General features: G+C 50.5%; 5 protein-coding genes across 5 annotated transcripts; 4 read left to right on the top strand and 1 right to left on the bottom strand.

Moving 5' to 3' along the window:
• Positions 1-1,891: 1,891 nt before the first annotated feature.
• On the top strand, positions 1,892-2,173 carry BO83DRAFT_424762 (uncharacterized protein; the record flags this gene model as incomplete). The annotated part of the gene is made up of 2 exons (XM_025535172.1): positions 1,892-1,969; positions 2,051-2,173. The coding sequence occupies 2 exons, from the start codon at positions 1,892-1,894 to the stop codon at positions 2,171-2,173; spliced, it is 201 nt and encodes a 66-aa protein (XP_025390618.1).
• Positions 2,174-3,118: 945 nt separating this feature from the next.
• On the top strand, positions 3,119-3,676 carry BO83DRAFT_376365 (uncharacterized protein). Its single transcript, XM_025530695.1, has one exon. The coding sequence runs from the start codon at positions 3,230-3,232 to the stop codon at positions 3,467-3,469; it is 240 nt and encodes a 79-aa protein (XP_025390617.1). The 5' UTR covers positions 3,119-3,229; the 3' UTR covers positions 3,470-3,676.
• A 1,035-nt stretch (positions 3,677-4,711) lies between these two features.
• On the top strand, positions 4,712-7,349 carry BO83DRAFT_333278 (uncharacterized protein; the record flags this gene model as incomplete). The annotated part of the gene is made up of 1 exon (XM_025528332.1): positions 4,712-7,349. The coding sequence occupies one exon, from the start codon at positions 4,712-4,714 to the stop codon at positions 7,301-7,303; it is 2,592 nt and encodes an 863-aa protein (XP_025390616.1). The 3' UTR covers positions 7,304-7,349.
• A 386-nt stretch (positions 7,350-7,735) lies between these two features.
• BO83DRAFT_435438 (BAR and SH3 domain-containing protein) lies at positions 7,736-9,939 on the bottom strand (the record flags this gene model as incomplete). Its single annotated transcript, XM_025535885.1, has 4 exons — positions 9,479-9,939; positions 9,036-9,350; positions 8,804-8,920; positions 7,736-8,743 (listed from the first exon to the last, which is right to left on the bottom strand). The coding sequence occupies exons 1-4, from the start codon at positions 9,587-9,589 to the stop codon at positions 7,736-7,738; spliced, it is 1,551 nt and encodes a 516-aa protein (XP_025390615.1). The 5' UTR covers positions 9,590-9,939.
• A 641-nt stretch (positions 9,940-10,580) lies between these two features.
• Positions 10,581-12,310, top strand: BO83DRAFT_356228 (DNA helicase ZGRF1-like domain-containing protein). Its single transcript, XM_025529188.1, has 2 exons — positions 10,581-11,703; positions 11,764-12,310. Exons 1-2 carry the CDS (start codon positions 10,655-10,657, stop codon positions 12,215-12,217), a joined length of 1,503 nt encoding a protein of 500 aa, XP_025390614.1. The 5' UTR covers positions 10,581-10,654; the 3' UTR covers positions 12,218-12,310.
• Position 12,311: the final 1 nt, after the last annotated feature.

Below are 12,311 nucleotides of genomic sequence, written 5' to 3'. Positions count from 1 at the left end.
GGGAAGACGCGGAGGACCGTTCGGTGTCATCCAGACTCTACTCAGGTTGTCTTCTGACTCACCCGATTGAAGTAACGATGAATGCCATGGATCAAGGCAATGCCAGGGTGAGAACAAAGACCAGACAGTAAAACCGCCCTTTCATTGGTCACTTCACCCGTGTCTTCCGACAGCTGACTGCGCACTAAAGAGGGCAAAAGGGGTGAGACTGAGAGAAGAGGGGGCCAACTCCGAAAGGGGCAAAGGGGGGAGAAGGGAAACTGTGAGAGAAAAGGAGAAGAAGCTCAGTCGACGTTCCAGAAACTGTGGAAACTTTCTTGGTGCGACGGTTCGGGCCCAAGATCCAGACTCTGCTGCTACGGCTCTATTACCCTCATCTATTCGAAACTCCATGGGCTGCTACGATGCCGGCTGTTGGTACCAGTGGGTCCCCCAATTATTATCTGCTTCTCTATCTTAAGCGACCAGGTTGACAACACCAGCTGCATTGTGATGCATGGTTGAGTCGTGAAAATCACTTTTTTGACAGGGCCCACGCCGCCCTGCAATCAAGTCATCCATCCTCCACTCACCCAGGGGCCAAAACTGCGAGTCATATGGGCGATCAGCTTGTTACATGGGGGCAGACTGTATGGTAGGTTCGGGAACAACAAGAAAAAAAAAAATTTTTTTCCTTTCCCCTTCGCTCTTTTGCCCCCTCCCTTTTCCCCATTCCGGATCACCTTCGAAGAGCCAGGCGGGAAACACCAGAGTCCACTGTTGGGCATTCGAAGAACCAATGGCCCGTTGGGAGTCCATCAACATCAAAGGGAGCCAAATAATTTATGCCAAGGCCAGCAGTCGGTGATGCCCAGGATAGCAAGCGAAGGCAGGCCCTTGTGGTACACTCAAATTACGAATGCTGAGATAGATGATGGTGAGTCCCGGCGTTTATGATTTGTTTACTAGTATCCATCATCGCCACCATTGTCACCAGCACCACAAGGTAGTAATCATTGACCATACACAGTTGGGTATCTAGACAAGTCTGGTTCCAATTCGAGGGCTGCATCAGAACAAAATACACACGGGCTCCATCTTGCCCCGTCCCGTGGCCCGTTGGATGCCATGGTACCCCAAAATTAATATTTGTTTTGCCTATTACGACCATTTGCATAGCTTGCTTTATATTATTTGACATATTTTTTTTCTCTTTCCGAATTTATTATCATTAATACTCGCCCGTTCTTCGACGACCCTTTACCCCGATCTTCCTGGAAGCCGTTTCGCATAGATCTCCATTACTGATATAAATCTGAGATCCCTCAAATTTACCTCCTTTTCCTCTTAGGTCTCCTCGACGTTCCATCCCATTTTCCCTCCGTGTGATAATTGACCGTTGATCGATCGATTTATCTGCCCTGCACTCCTTTTGTCACTCATTCCTTTTTGCTAGTCAACTGCTGCACGCTCTTGCACTTTTGTGTCTCTCTTCGCCCCATCCACCACCCACTTTAGTGGCGCAGCCTAACCTCAGCGCTAGAACCTCAACGGACCCCGGCCGGTGCGCCTAAATACGCTTCCTTTTTTTCGCTCCCCTTGCTGGTGCCGCTGCAAGACAACGGCCTTGCGATCTTGACGTAATTGCCCCGTGGCTTGCGATTGGGGCTATTTTGAATTTTTTTTTCAACCCTCCCCTCTGTCTCTCCTTCATTACTATTCATTGTCTTCGGTGCTTTTGACACTTCTTTTTTTATTGTACTTTTTCCCCTTCCTGCTCCGCTCCAAGACAGCAAGTTTCAGCCCTAGAAAAGCTCCCTTGACGGGATTTATCTTCTTCACTCGAACCACGACTACCGAAAGAAAAAAACATCTACGCATTTCTCAACTTTCCCCCACAAAAAAAATCGCCATGTTCTCTTGTGCCAATTATCCTCGCGGTTGCCGCGGTCGCGTGAACATCCAGGGAGGCAAATGCTCTGACTGTGTGGTAAGTCGTCAGCCCTAAACCGAACCTCCGCATCTCACTTGCATTCTACGTGAACCCCAACACTAACATAGCGATTTACAGCAATTGAAGCTGCGTCGGCCTCTTTCAGCATCTCCCTTTGCCCAGCCCCGAGACTACCGGAGAGCCCTTCCATCGGAGATCCTCAACGATTCACCATTCAAGGAGATCGAGCGCTCCCTATGACGACACGGCTACGATCCCATGGCGCTTTAAAAAAGGACGGGTGCAGAGATTCCAAAGGATCACTGTGCATATTTCCAGGGGTCCTGCCGGCTGGGACCAAACCCAGGGAATTTTTTGAGCCTATCTCGCCAACTCTTCGCTTCTCGCTTACCGTATGCGGCTTGATGCTCTCTGACTTGATGCATTGCTGGGAGTTTGATCGATCATCTATTATACCATGGAAGGGCGGCTTTATCGATTTTATTTGTCCTGGCGGTCTGGCACTGTTCCACTCTCGTCCGCCATCCTTCCCCGTCTCTTTCGCCGGACAAAACCGCAGAGCGCGGGAAGGGTGGAGGGCGGTCGAGTAGGCTGGTGTACATGTGGGTTTGCTTCTTTTTTAATCACAGGAACGGCATTTTGATTATCTATATTTTATTAATGGGCTACTGGGTGGATTGTCGGATGGTTATGATCGGGGCCCGGAAGGGGCCATGGCGAGAAAAATAGAGAGGGAGAGAAAGAGAGCTGCTTGGGCTTGACAGTCCAGGACTGCCGACAGCAGGAACGCGCACACACCGCTGAGACTCAATCAACAGTGGACGCAGGGGGTGCAGGCTGGATCTCTCTCTTTCTCTTTTACTCGCCCGGTCATTCTTCTATTCTTCTTTTCCCTCTTCCTTTCTCTCCCCCTTCCTCGCTTTCTATACCGTCTTTGTCTGGTTCCCACACCTCCGTGTACCATTTTCTTTGTCATGTCATGTGTGCTCTGTAATATCGTTGGTCGATTTCCATACCCATTCGGCTAATTGTACGATTTATTATCCTCTTTTTTTAAAACAAAAAATCGAATAATGCATTTGCCCTAGGTATCTACTTTCTTTTCTTTTCACCTTATTCAGTTATATTTTTTTTTACTTGGAAGGAAGGCAGAAGAAAAAAAAAAAAAAAAAAAAAAAGCAACGGGCAATGAAAGAACTACACCTAAATAATAGGGTAAGATGATCGGCTGACAGTCCCGAACCGTCCGTCGACTTTACTCCTCCTTCGCAACTCCGGACTCCGGAAATGTATCTAATGCCTGCAGACCGTTGTCGATCCTTGGTTCTTGCTTTTTTTTTTTTCGGTCCCTTCCTTCTCCCCAATCTTCTTCGGTGTGACATCCGGGGAGAAGGAGGAGAAGAAGAAGACGCAGAACGAGAACTTGGGTTCCAGACCCCTGCAGAGCGCGGATCCCGGATGTTCATCGCTTTTCGACTTACATGTACATGCCGGGCTGTCATACTTTCATTTTACCACTATTCAGATATATGTTAAGTAGCTTGTCAGTAATTGGTTGCCTAGTTACTTACCAATCATGGTGTCGCTCATAACACCTGTTGACCCTGCGACCCGTGTGTTGTTGTGTATGTGTGCACGGTCACGGTGATTGACTATCTGACGTATGCTGGCCCCAGTCTTCCCGAGATGAAGCATAACGCGTCCCTCCCCCTTGCCCACTGGGTTTATCGGAATGGGTGGTGTGGGTTGGAACTTGGATGAGGGTGTGGCGTCGTCATCGCCATCATCATCATCATTGCGCGGGAAGATTGTTGGCGTCTCGGCTATGACAGGGACCCCGTGCCGGAACTTTTGTTTGATAACTGTGGTAGTGGTGGTGATGTGGCTCGGCTTTGGGTTCCGATCTTACTACTACTACTACTACTTTTTTAGTAGATTGGTTGTGTATGTATTAGTTAATGAAGTCTTAGTGCTTGGGTTGATGTAATTATATGCATGTATTTTATGGTGTGTACTCGTAGATATATATATTTTCACTGGTACTAAAGAACATTATGAGGGTTGCTCATTCATAACTTCATAGATATTAGTATCTCTTTCTCTCGAAGAAAATCACATGTTGATTACTAACAATTAGTATAATTTTGCCTAGTACACACTGGATATGCACTGGATATTGAACGAATGGTCCATGCGATCATCTATCTACTAATACTATCTACTTGCACTCATTGGAGGACCCGATTCTACTCTTTCTTCGGTCACGTACAGACATGAAAGAAGATATAACTGACTGGACATGGTATATATCGTCAATAAGGCCATTGTGCTGGCACCCAGAAGCTCGCAAACTTGGAAAGATAACTGCGCACCAGATGCTACTTTGAGACTGCTGGCTATCGGAAGGTTACACATGGCTCTTCCTGTTCCTTCACCTACTGATTTTATTGTTTATGCTATAGGTGTCAAACATTCGCCTATCGTACTATAAATAAGGGCTCTATGGGGAAGCTTGAAGACCCCAAGCTCTCTAACCCCCCTATAGCAGCTACTATAGTTTAATGGCAAGCGATTTGTGTCATGCAGTGATTGTGATAGCAGTGGTAATGACAGTGCAAGTGCAACTATCATGTCCATATTCGGCAGGAACGCGCCTTCCCTCTGCTCTGCCAACATGGATACCCATCTTCTCTGATAACTGCTGCCTTTACATCTCTATCATCCATCTCTCATACTTCCTCACTGAATACATCATCCGTTGGATGTCTTATAAACACCATGGAACCCCTGCGAAGATCGCAATCGTCTCGGTCCATGAGAAGAAGCCATCACAGCTCCCAATCTACCGAGCCCTTAGATCCAGAGCTTGCTAGGTTTCAAGCTACCACGGCTGCGACTCGAGCGATGCTGCGTTCCAAGTGCTCGTATGATGTTCTCGGTGGTCCAAGTCAAATGGCTGTGCCTCAGAGACAACATCGACCTGCAGGTGCTGCATTCAATTCTACAAATGCTTCCGCTGAGAATGAAGATCTTCGTCGGTCTGTGCTCGATAAGGCGATCAATCGTTCTCCACCAGCTGGTCTACCGTCTATCAGGGAGTTTGGAGGACTCGATGCCGGGATCGCTACTTTGCCTTCTTCCTATCGGCGACTCCGCAAAACCCGATCGATGTTCACGAATTGGCAACGCTCCTCCCATGTATCTCGTGGACTGGCCTCACCTGGATATCCGAGCAACAATTTTCCGGCTAAGAGAGAGCCTCGAGATCATTCACGCGCTCCTGGCACGCTGAGACGCTCCATGTCATTCTTCCGAGGTGACACTCGCGATTCTGATGCTCTCCAATACGCTAAGGGTCAGGATGCGGCGATTGAACTGGCACGCAATCAATACCAGCGGCCGGAACACTATCAGACTGAACCCCGGAAATCTTCACTAATAGTTCCCAAGTCAAGGCGGGAGCACAAACCCTTGAAGAAAACACTCCGTTCAGGGGTGTCAGACGCAGAGCTAGCAAGTGTGTCGCCGGCAACGCAGCGGTCCACTAACGTCATATCCTACGCCAAAGCTAGATCACTGTCGTCGTCCCTCAAGAAAGGACTCAAGAAGGTGTTTTGGCTCTCCAGACCATCCTCGGCCCGTGTGTCTCTTGGGAAATCCCCCTCAAATGACCAACAACGGACCCAGGGGTCGCACTCGTCAATATCCGAAAAGCACTCGGATCTCCTGAAGTCTGGCATCGAGGAAAGCGTCCTTATCCACTCACCAGGTACCGAGGGAACTGTGATATATACAGGAGTCAAGAAGTCTGGAAGCTCTGAGAGCCTTGCCACAAGTCGCTCCCGCGTAATGAGCTGGGCGGACTCGACGATAGCAAACACTGTAGTAACACATAGAGCAGACGACCACAGCTCTTTGTCTGTTATAGACGAACAAGACAGCTCCGTCCTCAAGCCGGACTCATCCGAAGATGCTTCACTGGCCACTCGTCGCACTCCAAAGCCTAACTGTACGATAGACAGTCAGCGCTTGTATTCTGCGCTGATGAGGCGCATCGATGGGAACAAGACGGAGAATGCAAACGAGGAAATCGTCCTTGGCCACGTCAAGGAACATCGCGCAATTCCGACATCTGTGTCCTCAATGTACACTCGCCGTAGTAAGAAGACGATTCGTTTGATTGCCAGCGATGAGTCACTTCAGAGCCCCGGTTCCTATACGACAGCTGATGCGGGCACAGTCACGCCCTGCGAAACAATTCCATGTCAGGCTCAGCGCACCCATGGCAAAAAGCATCTGCAGGACAACTATTATGATATTTCCAAACTAGCATCGTCCAAACACACTATCAAGGAGGCTTCTAGAGACGAGACTGGAAACGTGGCTATGGGAAGGTCTCAGAGCCCAGAGGAAAGCGAGGATTCCCCAAGTATATATTCTCGCTCAACAGGCGGAAACTCGCCCAGTACAACGGACCCGAAACCGGGTGGGTGTGACCCTGAAGTGGCGAATGAACCAGGTGTGGCTACCATATACGCAAGTCAGCGGGCGATCTATAGCTCGCCAAAGCGTAATTCTTGCCAGGGTCCCGATGCGATGCAACGACCGAGTGGGGATTGGCAGCAATGGATGCACACGCAAATGGAGCGAATTGAATGCCTCACACCTACCAGGCGTCACTATCGAGAAGATGCCCAAATCCAAGACGAAAGAGCTGATTTCGCTTACCGAACTCCATCTCGAGACACACGAGGCTTTTGGAGTGGATCACCAGACGAAGACCTGTGGACGACCTGCAAAGTAACAGCCAGAAATAACTTCTCACGTCCGTTCAGTCGGTCATCCAGTATACGCACCACAATTATTGCCCCGAAGGAGCAACCAGATACTCTGGTTCCACCTCCGCCGCCGGCGGACTTGACCCCCAAGGTATCAAGCAGCTCCAGCGGGCATAGCTTGTTCATTAATCAGGTCGAGACACGGCCTGATGGTATGGCCTTGTCACCAGTACCTGCGCTATTGAATTATCGATATCGAGCCCCTGAGTCCCCGACTCCAAGAAGAGATGCAACGGACAAAGCCCGGTGGAGAACAGGGGGTAGAGGCTATGGGAGACAGCCTTCCAGATTGGATTCGAAGGCCTCCCAATTCAGGAATTCACGTGCACCTTATGAGAATAGAAGATTGACTGACGAGAATGTCCGTGCCGAGAGTGGCTACCATGAGGCCACTAGCCAGGACAGTCAGCTGCAGAACATGTACTCGCCCATCTCGAGTAAACGCATGGTGGATATGTTTCTGGAAAGTCGACGACGACGAATGGGCACCGAAATATCCGACGCAGCACCATCCGAGGGTGCGTTTATTTAGCCGTCGAGCAGGAAGTCTACGCTAGCGAACGTCCTACTAGGAATGGGTTATCTGTATCTTTTCGGTTATCCTTTTGGTCATGACTGACGCTTTAAAGATTGAACCCACTCCAATTGTGGCAGATGAGACAAATCAGTCTAGTAATAGTGTGTATGATAAAAACTTAGACCAAGTCATTGTCCAATGACACGCTTCCATATAAGTACTTGCCCTCTTAATCAGAGAAGACAATCCATGTACACTATATACACCGTATGATCCGCTCCCTAACCACTAAAAACTCCCCAACAAGGGGAAATGATATCAAGATATTAACTACTAAATATGAATAAATATATGGAATACATTTGACTCTGTCATTCTTCCCCTAACCCCTACCCATCCCCACACCACACATCCTCCCAGCTATGTACTTCAACCACCACAAAAGAATCACTCCACATAATTCGCCGGAAAACTCCCCTTCACCCCGCGCAGCTCCCCCTCCCACCAATCATCCGTACTATCCGTCTTCTTCAGAACACGGATCCGATCTCCCTCCCGGAAGGCCAAATCTCCAGCACTTTGACCTCCAAAGTCATACAGGGCCGTCACGTACATGGCATTGTTCGAGTTAGCCCGGGGTGGGGGCGGCGGCGGGGGCTTCTTTTTCCCGGCGACTAAGGCACTCACGCCGGGGGAAGTTGCTCGGATGGCGCTGGATGGGGTGGATGAGGGCTGGATGCGGCTGAAGTAGTCGGCGCGGGCGGCGACGGAGGATGAGGGGCCCGGGGATGGGGTGCGGGCGTGCTCGGTTGCGGAGTAGTAGGATTCGGTGCCTGGGGAGGAGGATGGTTGGGGGGAGAGGTGGTAGGTGGAGGGGATGGTGAGGTTGTTGTTGGATGCTGAGGAGGCTAATCGGGGTTTGGTTTCGAAGACGGGGGATGGTTTGGTGTCGTAGGATGGTTTGGGGGGTGGGGGGAGCTTTTTGTTGCTGATTGCTGTCGCTGTGGCTGTCGCTGCAGCTGTAGCAGACGGTGAAGTGGGCCGTGGGGGCTTGGGTGGAGGGGTCTCGCTGTTTGTGTTTGAGTTCGAGGGACGACGGGAGAATGAGGTTCCGTTGATGGCTGGGAGACGGCTGGTGATACGGGAGGTTCGTGATTCCTCGGGGACTTGGGACATTTTCACGGTTTTGCCGTTGACGATGCAGCCGAATGCTTCGACTTCTTGTTGGACGGGGAGGTGGTCACGTTCCCATTCTTGGATGACTTGCTCCATGGGGGGAGCCGGGGAGGGGAACTGCGTCTCCTGGCAGTAGTTGTGGACTACGGTATAGTAGTTGGCGAGCATGGTGTTTTGGATCTCAATCTGTGTGGCGAGCAGACGAGGAAGTAGCGAGAATGCAGCGGCGATCAAAGGTGGTAGGCATTCTCGCAGGTGGTCGTCCGCTGCGTGGTAGTCCTGCGACCGTTAGAGACCAAATATAGATACGTAGATGGATTGATGGCAGGTGGCTCGTACCTCGGTCGCTTTGGCAAGATCACTCTCTGCCTTGGCCAGGGCTGCATTATCCCGGTCTGATCGCTTCGTCTTTTTGGCATAGCTGTCAACGCGCCCTTGGTAGCGCTCGAAATCCAACTAGAATGGGGAATAGAATTAGCATGGAATGGTTTGCAATTGATGGGCGGGTTCCTGAGCGGGAGGCCAGGAACGGGGTACCTATGGGTCCCCCCTTGTGCAAGATAATGCGCACCTTTCGATCATCTCGCTTTTTAATGGTCTTCTTGACAGGACTTATGAACTCCCTAGCTTGCGATGCTGGTCGGATCATGCGATCATCGATGGCAGCCAGGTCCCCTAGTAGATCTTTCCGGAGGTCTTCATAGTGCTCGCGGAGCTTGTTGGTCCGAGCCAGGGTGGCCTGAGGGGTTAAGGCAGGCTGTGGCGCAGAAGAATCGGAGGAGCCGAGGATGGGAGCATAGAGGCTTTCGAACTCGCTCAGCATTCGATTTTGGTGTGTCAAGAGAGACGACCAAGCATCGCGCCATGCGCTGGTGGAATCAATAATCTGTTGGAATGCGGAAGCATTGCTTGTCAGTTCCAAGATACGGAAGGTTATCAACAAATCACACCCCGCAGGGGAAGTGCACGCTAAAGCATGGTGCTGGGGAAAAGAAAATATAATCTACTACTTACTCGTCCTAAGATCTTGTCTGCTTCTTCAAAGTCCTTGAGGAGAATTGCCACCTGGCTATCATCGGCCGACCTTTTCATCAGTCGGCCAAATTGCCTCTGCATAGACTGCATGATGTGCCAATTGGGCCCCTCAATGGAGGGGAAGAGGGGAGGAGGAGGAGGAGGAGGAGAAAGGGAGAAATGCGGAGATTTGGGACAGACAGGCGGGGGAATTTGTGGTTAGGAAGGAGAGACGGTCATTGGCGAAGAAGGAAATTCAGGGACGAGGAAAGGGATTGAAAATGGCCGCGGAATCAGGAGAGATTTAGAAACAGGAGGGGGAGAAGAAGAAGAAAGAGAAAGAGAGAAAAGGCGTGGGAGAGAATGAGGAATCGTGGCATTGCTGGAAAAAGGACTCATTTGCGCGTGAGAACTAAGCCCAGCCGCGCATGACGCAGCCCCCTCAGAGGGGCCGTTGCTACTACTTTTGCTGCTGCTGCTGCTGCTGCTTCTGCTTTCCCCAGCAAAAGGGAAAGAAAAGAGGGTCTCAAGCGTGTTTCAGCCTTTTGGCAGGATGGGCTGACGCAACGCTATTTTTGGTCGCGAATAATGTCTTTTCTTTCTGCGGTGGGAAAGTACCTTGTCGATCAGGTTCCAATGAAATGGATTTCTCAGGCGATTTCCAGGGAACGGACCAGTTCCAACTAGTCGATGCACTACCCTGACGCTAAAGGATATGCCAGATATTGCTACTTTGTATGTGGTGGGAATGCTATCTATCTCTCTGTATGAAGTGGAATTAATGACAACCTCCTTAACATGCTTTCTATAGCTTGTGCCGCGCGGTCCTCGTAATTAAAAATACACCTCATGGGATAAATTGCGCAATTGTCTCCAGTAACCAAGTGGTACCGCTCAGGCAGACTCTGTTGCAGCCAAATAGAATGATTTGATGACAGGGAATGGGTGCATTGCTGATATGCACGTCAAAACAAATCAATAATGCAGATTGACTAACACTCTAATTTGCCTGAGGCAGACATCCCGTCTCCGCGGCTCAGTTCCGCCAATCTTCTCGACTTTCTTCCCCGCAACAACCAATCCCTCCCCCCCCCCCCTCTCTCTCTTTCTCTCGTTAGATGGTGATCAGACACAGGGCCACCGATCAAGGGCCCTGTTTCTCCATCTAACACCAAAATGGCCACCCCACGAAGTACCCCCAGTATGAACGTCCCCGCGACCCAAAACACCGCACCGGTGATCCGCTTCCGCTGCCTCTACACCTATGACATGCGACGCAAAGCCAAGCGCTGGCAAGATGGTTTCCTCCGATACCACACCTTCAACAAACGCGTCATGGTATACGATGTCGCCGGTAACTTCGTGGGCGACCACCACTGCCGACAGGATGAGGGCATCCAAGACGGTGACGAGCTGAAGCTGGACAACGGCGCCCTGATTGAAGTTTGCGAACCGGTGGAGAGAACGGAGACAGACCTGTCGGGGTTGCATAGTAACAAAAGAAAAGGCCAAGGCTCGCCGTCTCAACGACCCGGAGGGACACCAACTCCTACAACAGTCGTCTATAACTCCTCTACTCCCGCACGACCTTCCTTGCCCTCTCAGCAGAAACCGACCCGCTCCCTGAATGATCTTCTGGGTATCAAGAAGACTCCGACTCCAACACAGCGCGCAGGTTCGCCTCAGACGGGTCCTACAGCAAACCATACATTGCCGGTGAATGGGAAAGAGAACGAGCGAGTGGATTACCCTGCAAAACGCAAAAAGACAGAGACCGCGTCCGAGAAGGTCACCCGTCGGCGTGAACCAGCAAGCATCGACTTGACGGGAACAGAACCAGAACCGGAGACATCAAAAAGACAGACCGAGACAACATCAGTCGCACACTCTAGAACAACTGACCCAAAGAAACACACCACAGCCCCTCCCATCTCTCATTTGAAACCCTCGGACCGGTCCAACAATATACCCCAGCGAAAGCAAACCGCTCCCAATCCTCCCAGACCACGAGAACAACCCCAACCCCAACCTCCAACACCAGAACCAGAACCAGAACCAGAACCAGAACCACCAAGAAACAACGACCCCCCAGCCAACATTCTCCGCCTCTCTAGCAAAACGAAACCCCCCCGCAAGAAACTCATGTACCATACCATCCTAGCTCAACAGCAGCAACACCAAGAACCCCAACAACAGCCACAACCACAACCACAACCACAGCCAGAGTCAGTATGTACCAAACCTCAAAAGACCGAACAGCCAAACTGACCATAATCTCATTTCAGAAACGACCATGACAACGACCCCATAGTATTATCAGATGATGACAATGAAAATAATCCTCCACCTTCGCCCCCTCCGCGCCCGCAACACAATACCACCACCACCATACCGACAACAACAACAACAACTACACCAAAACCACCTCAACCCCTAAAAGCCGGAACAGAGCGCAGAACCTCCTCCCTCCAAAAAGCACACTCCGATCCTACAGCCTTTGCCCGCTTCAACATGGTCACCAACAATAACAATACCCGTCCTCCCCCACCACAACAACATCACAATCATCGCCGTCGAGCTTCAGAGAGCGGTAACAGCCCTCTAGATACAACTGACAATAACAATGCCAACGAAGAAGAACCAGACACCGATGGTGGTCCATGGACATGGGAAGCTCAGTATCTATTCGACTATTGGCCGGCTGGACGGGCGAAGCCGACCAAGACTTGTTATTGTTAGTCTTGATTTTTCCTACTGGAGATAGATACGTATGTTATGGCCTTAGTTTATATATGATACCCTTCGATAGTTATCGAAAATACTACTGATGAGA

The sequence above is a fragment of the Aspergillus eucalypticola genome, assembly GCF_003184535.1.
Source record: "Aspergillus eucalypticola CBS 122712 chromosome Unknown BO83scaffold_6, whole genome shotgun sequence".
NCBI lineage: Eukaryota > Fungi > Ascomycota > Eurotiomycetes > Eurotiales > Aspergillaceae > Aspergillus > Aspergillus eucalypticola.
Note: the sequence above shows the minus strand (reverse complement) of the source record. Positions and strands in the feature narration are given on the sequence as shown.

Excerpts from the sequence above, each read along its gene's own strand:
- BO83DRAFT_356228 (XM_025529188.1), top strand. The coding sequence starts at position 10,655 with ATGGCCACCCCACGAAGTACCCCCAGTATGAACGTCCCCGCGACCCAA. Across the intron at positions 11,704-11,763 it reads CAACCACAACCACAGCCAGA|AAACGACCATGACAACGACC; the intron begins GTCAGTATGTAC and ends ATCTCATTTCAG.
- BO83DRAFT_376365 (XM_025530695.1), top strand. The coding sequence starts at position 3,230 with ATGCCTGCAGACCGTTGTCGATCCTTGGTTCTTGCTTTTTTTTTTTTC.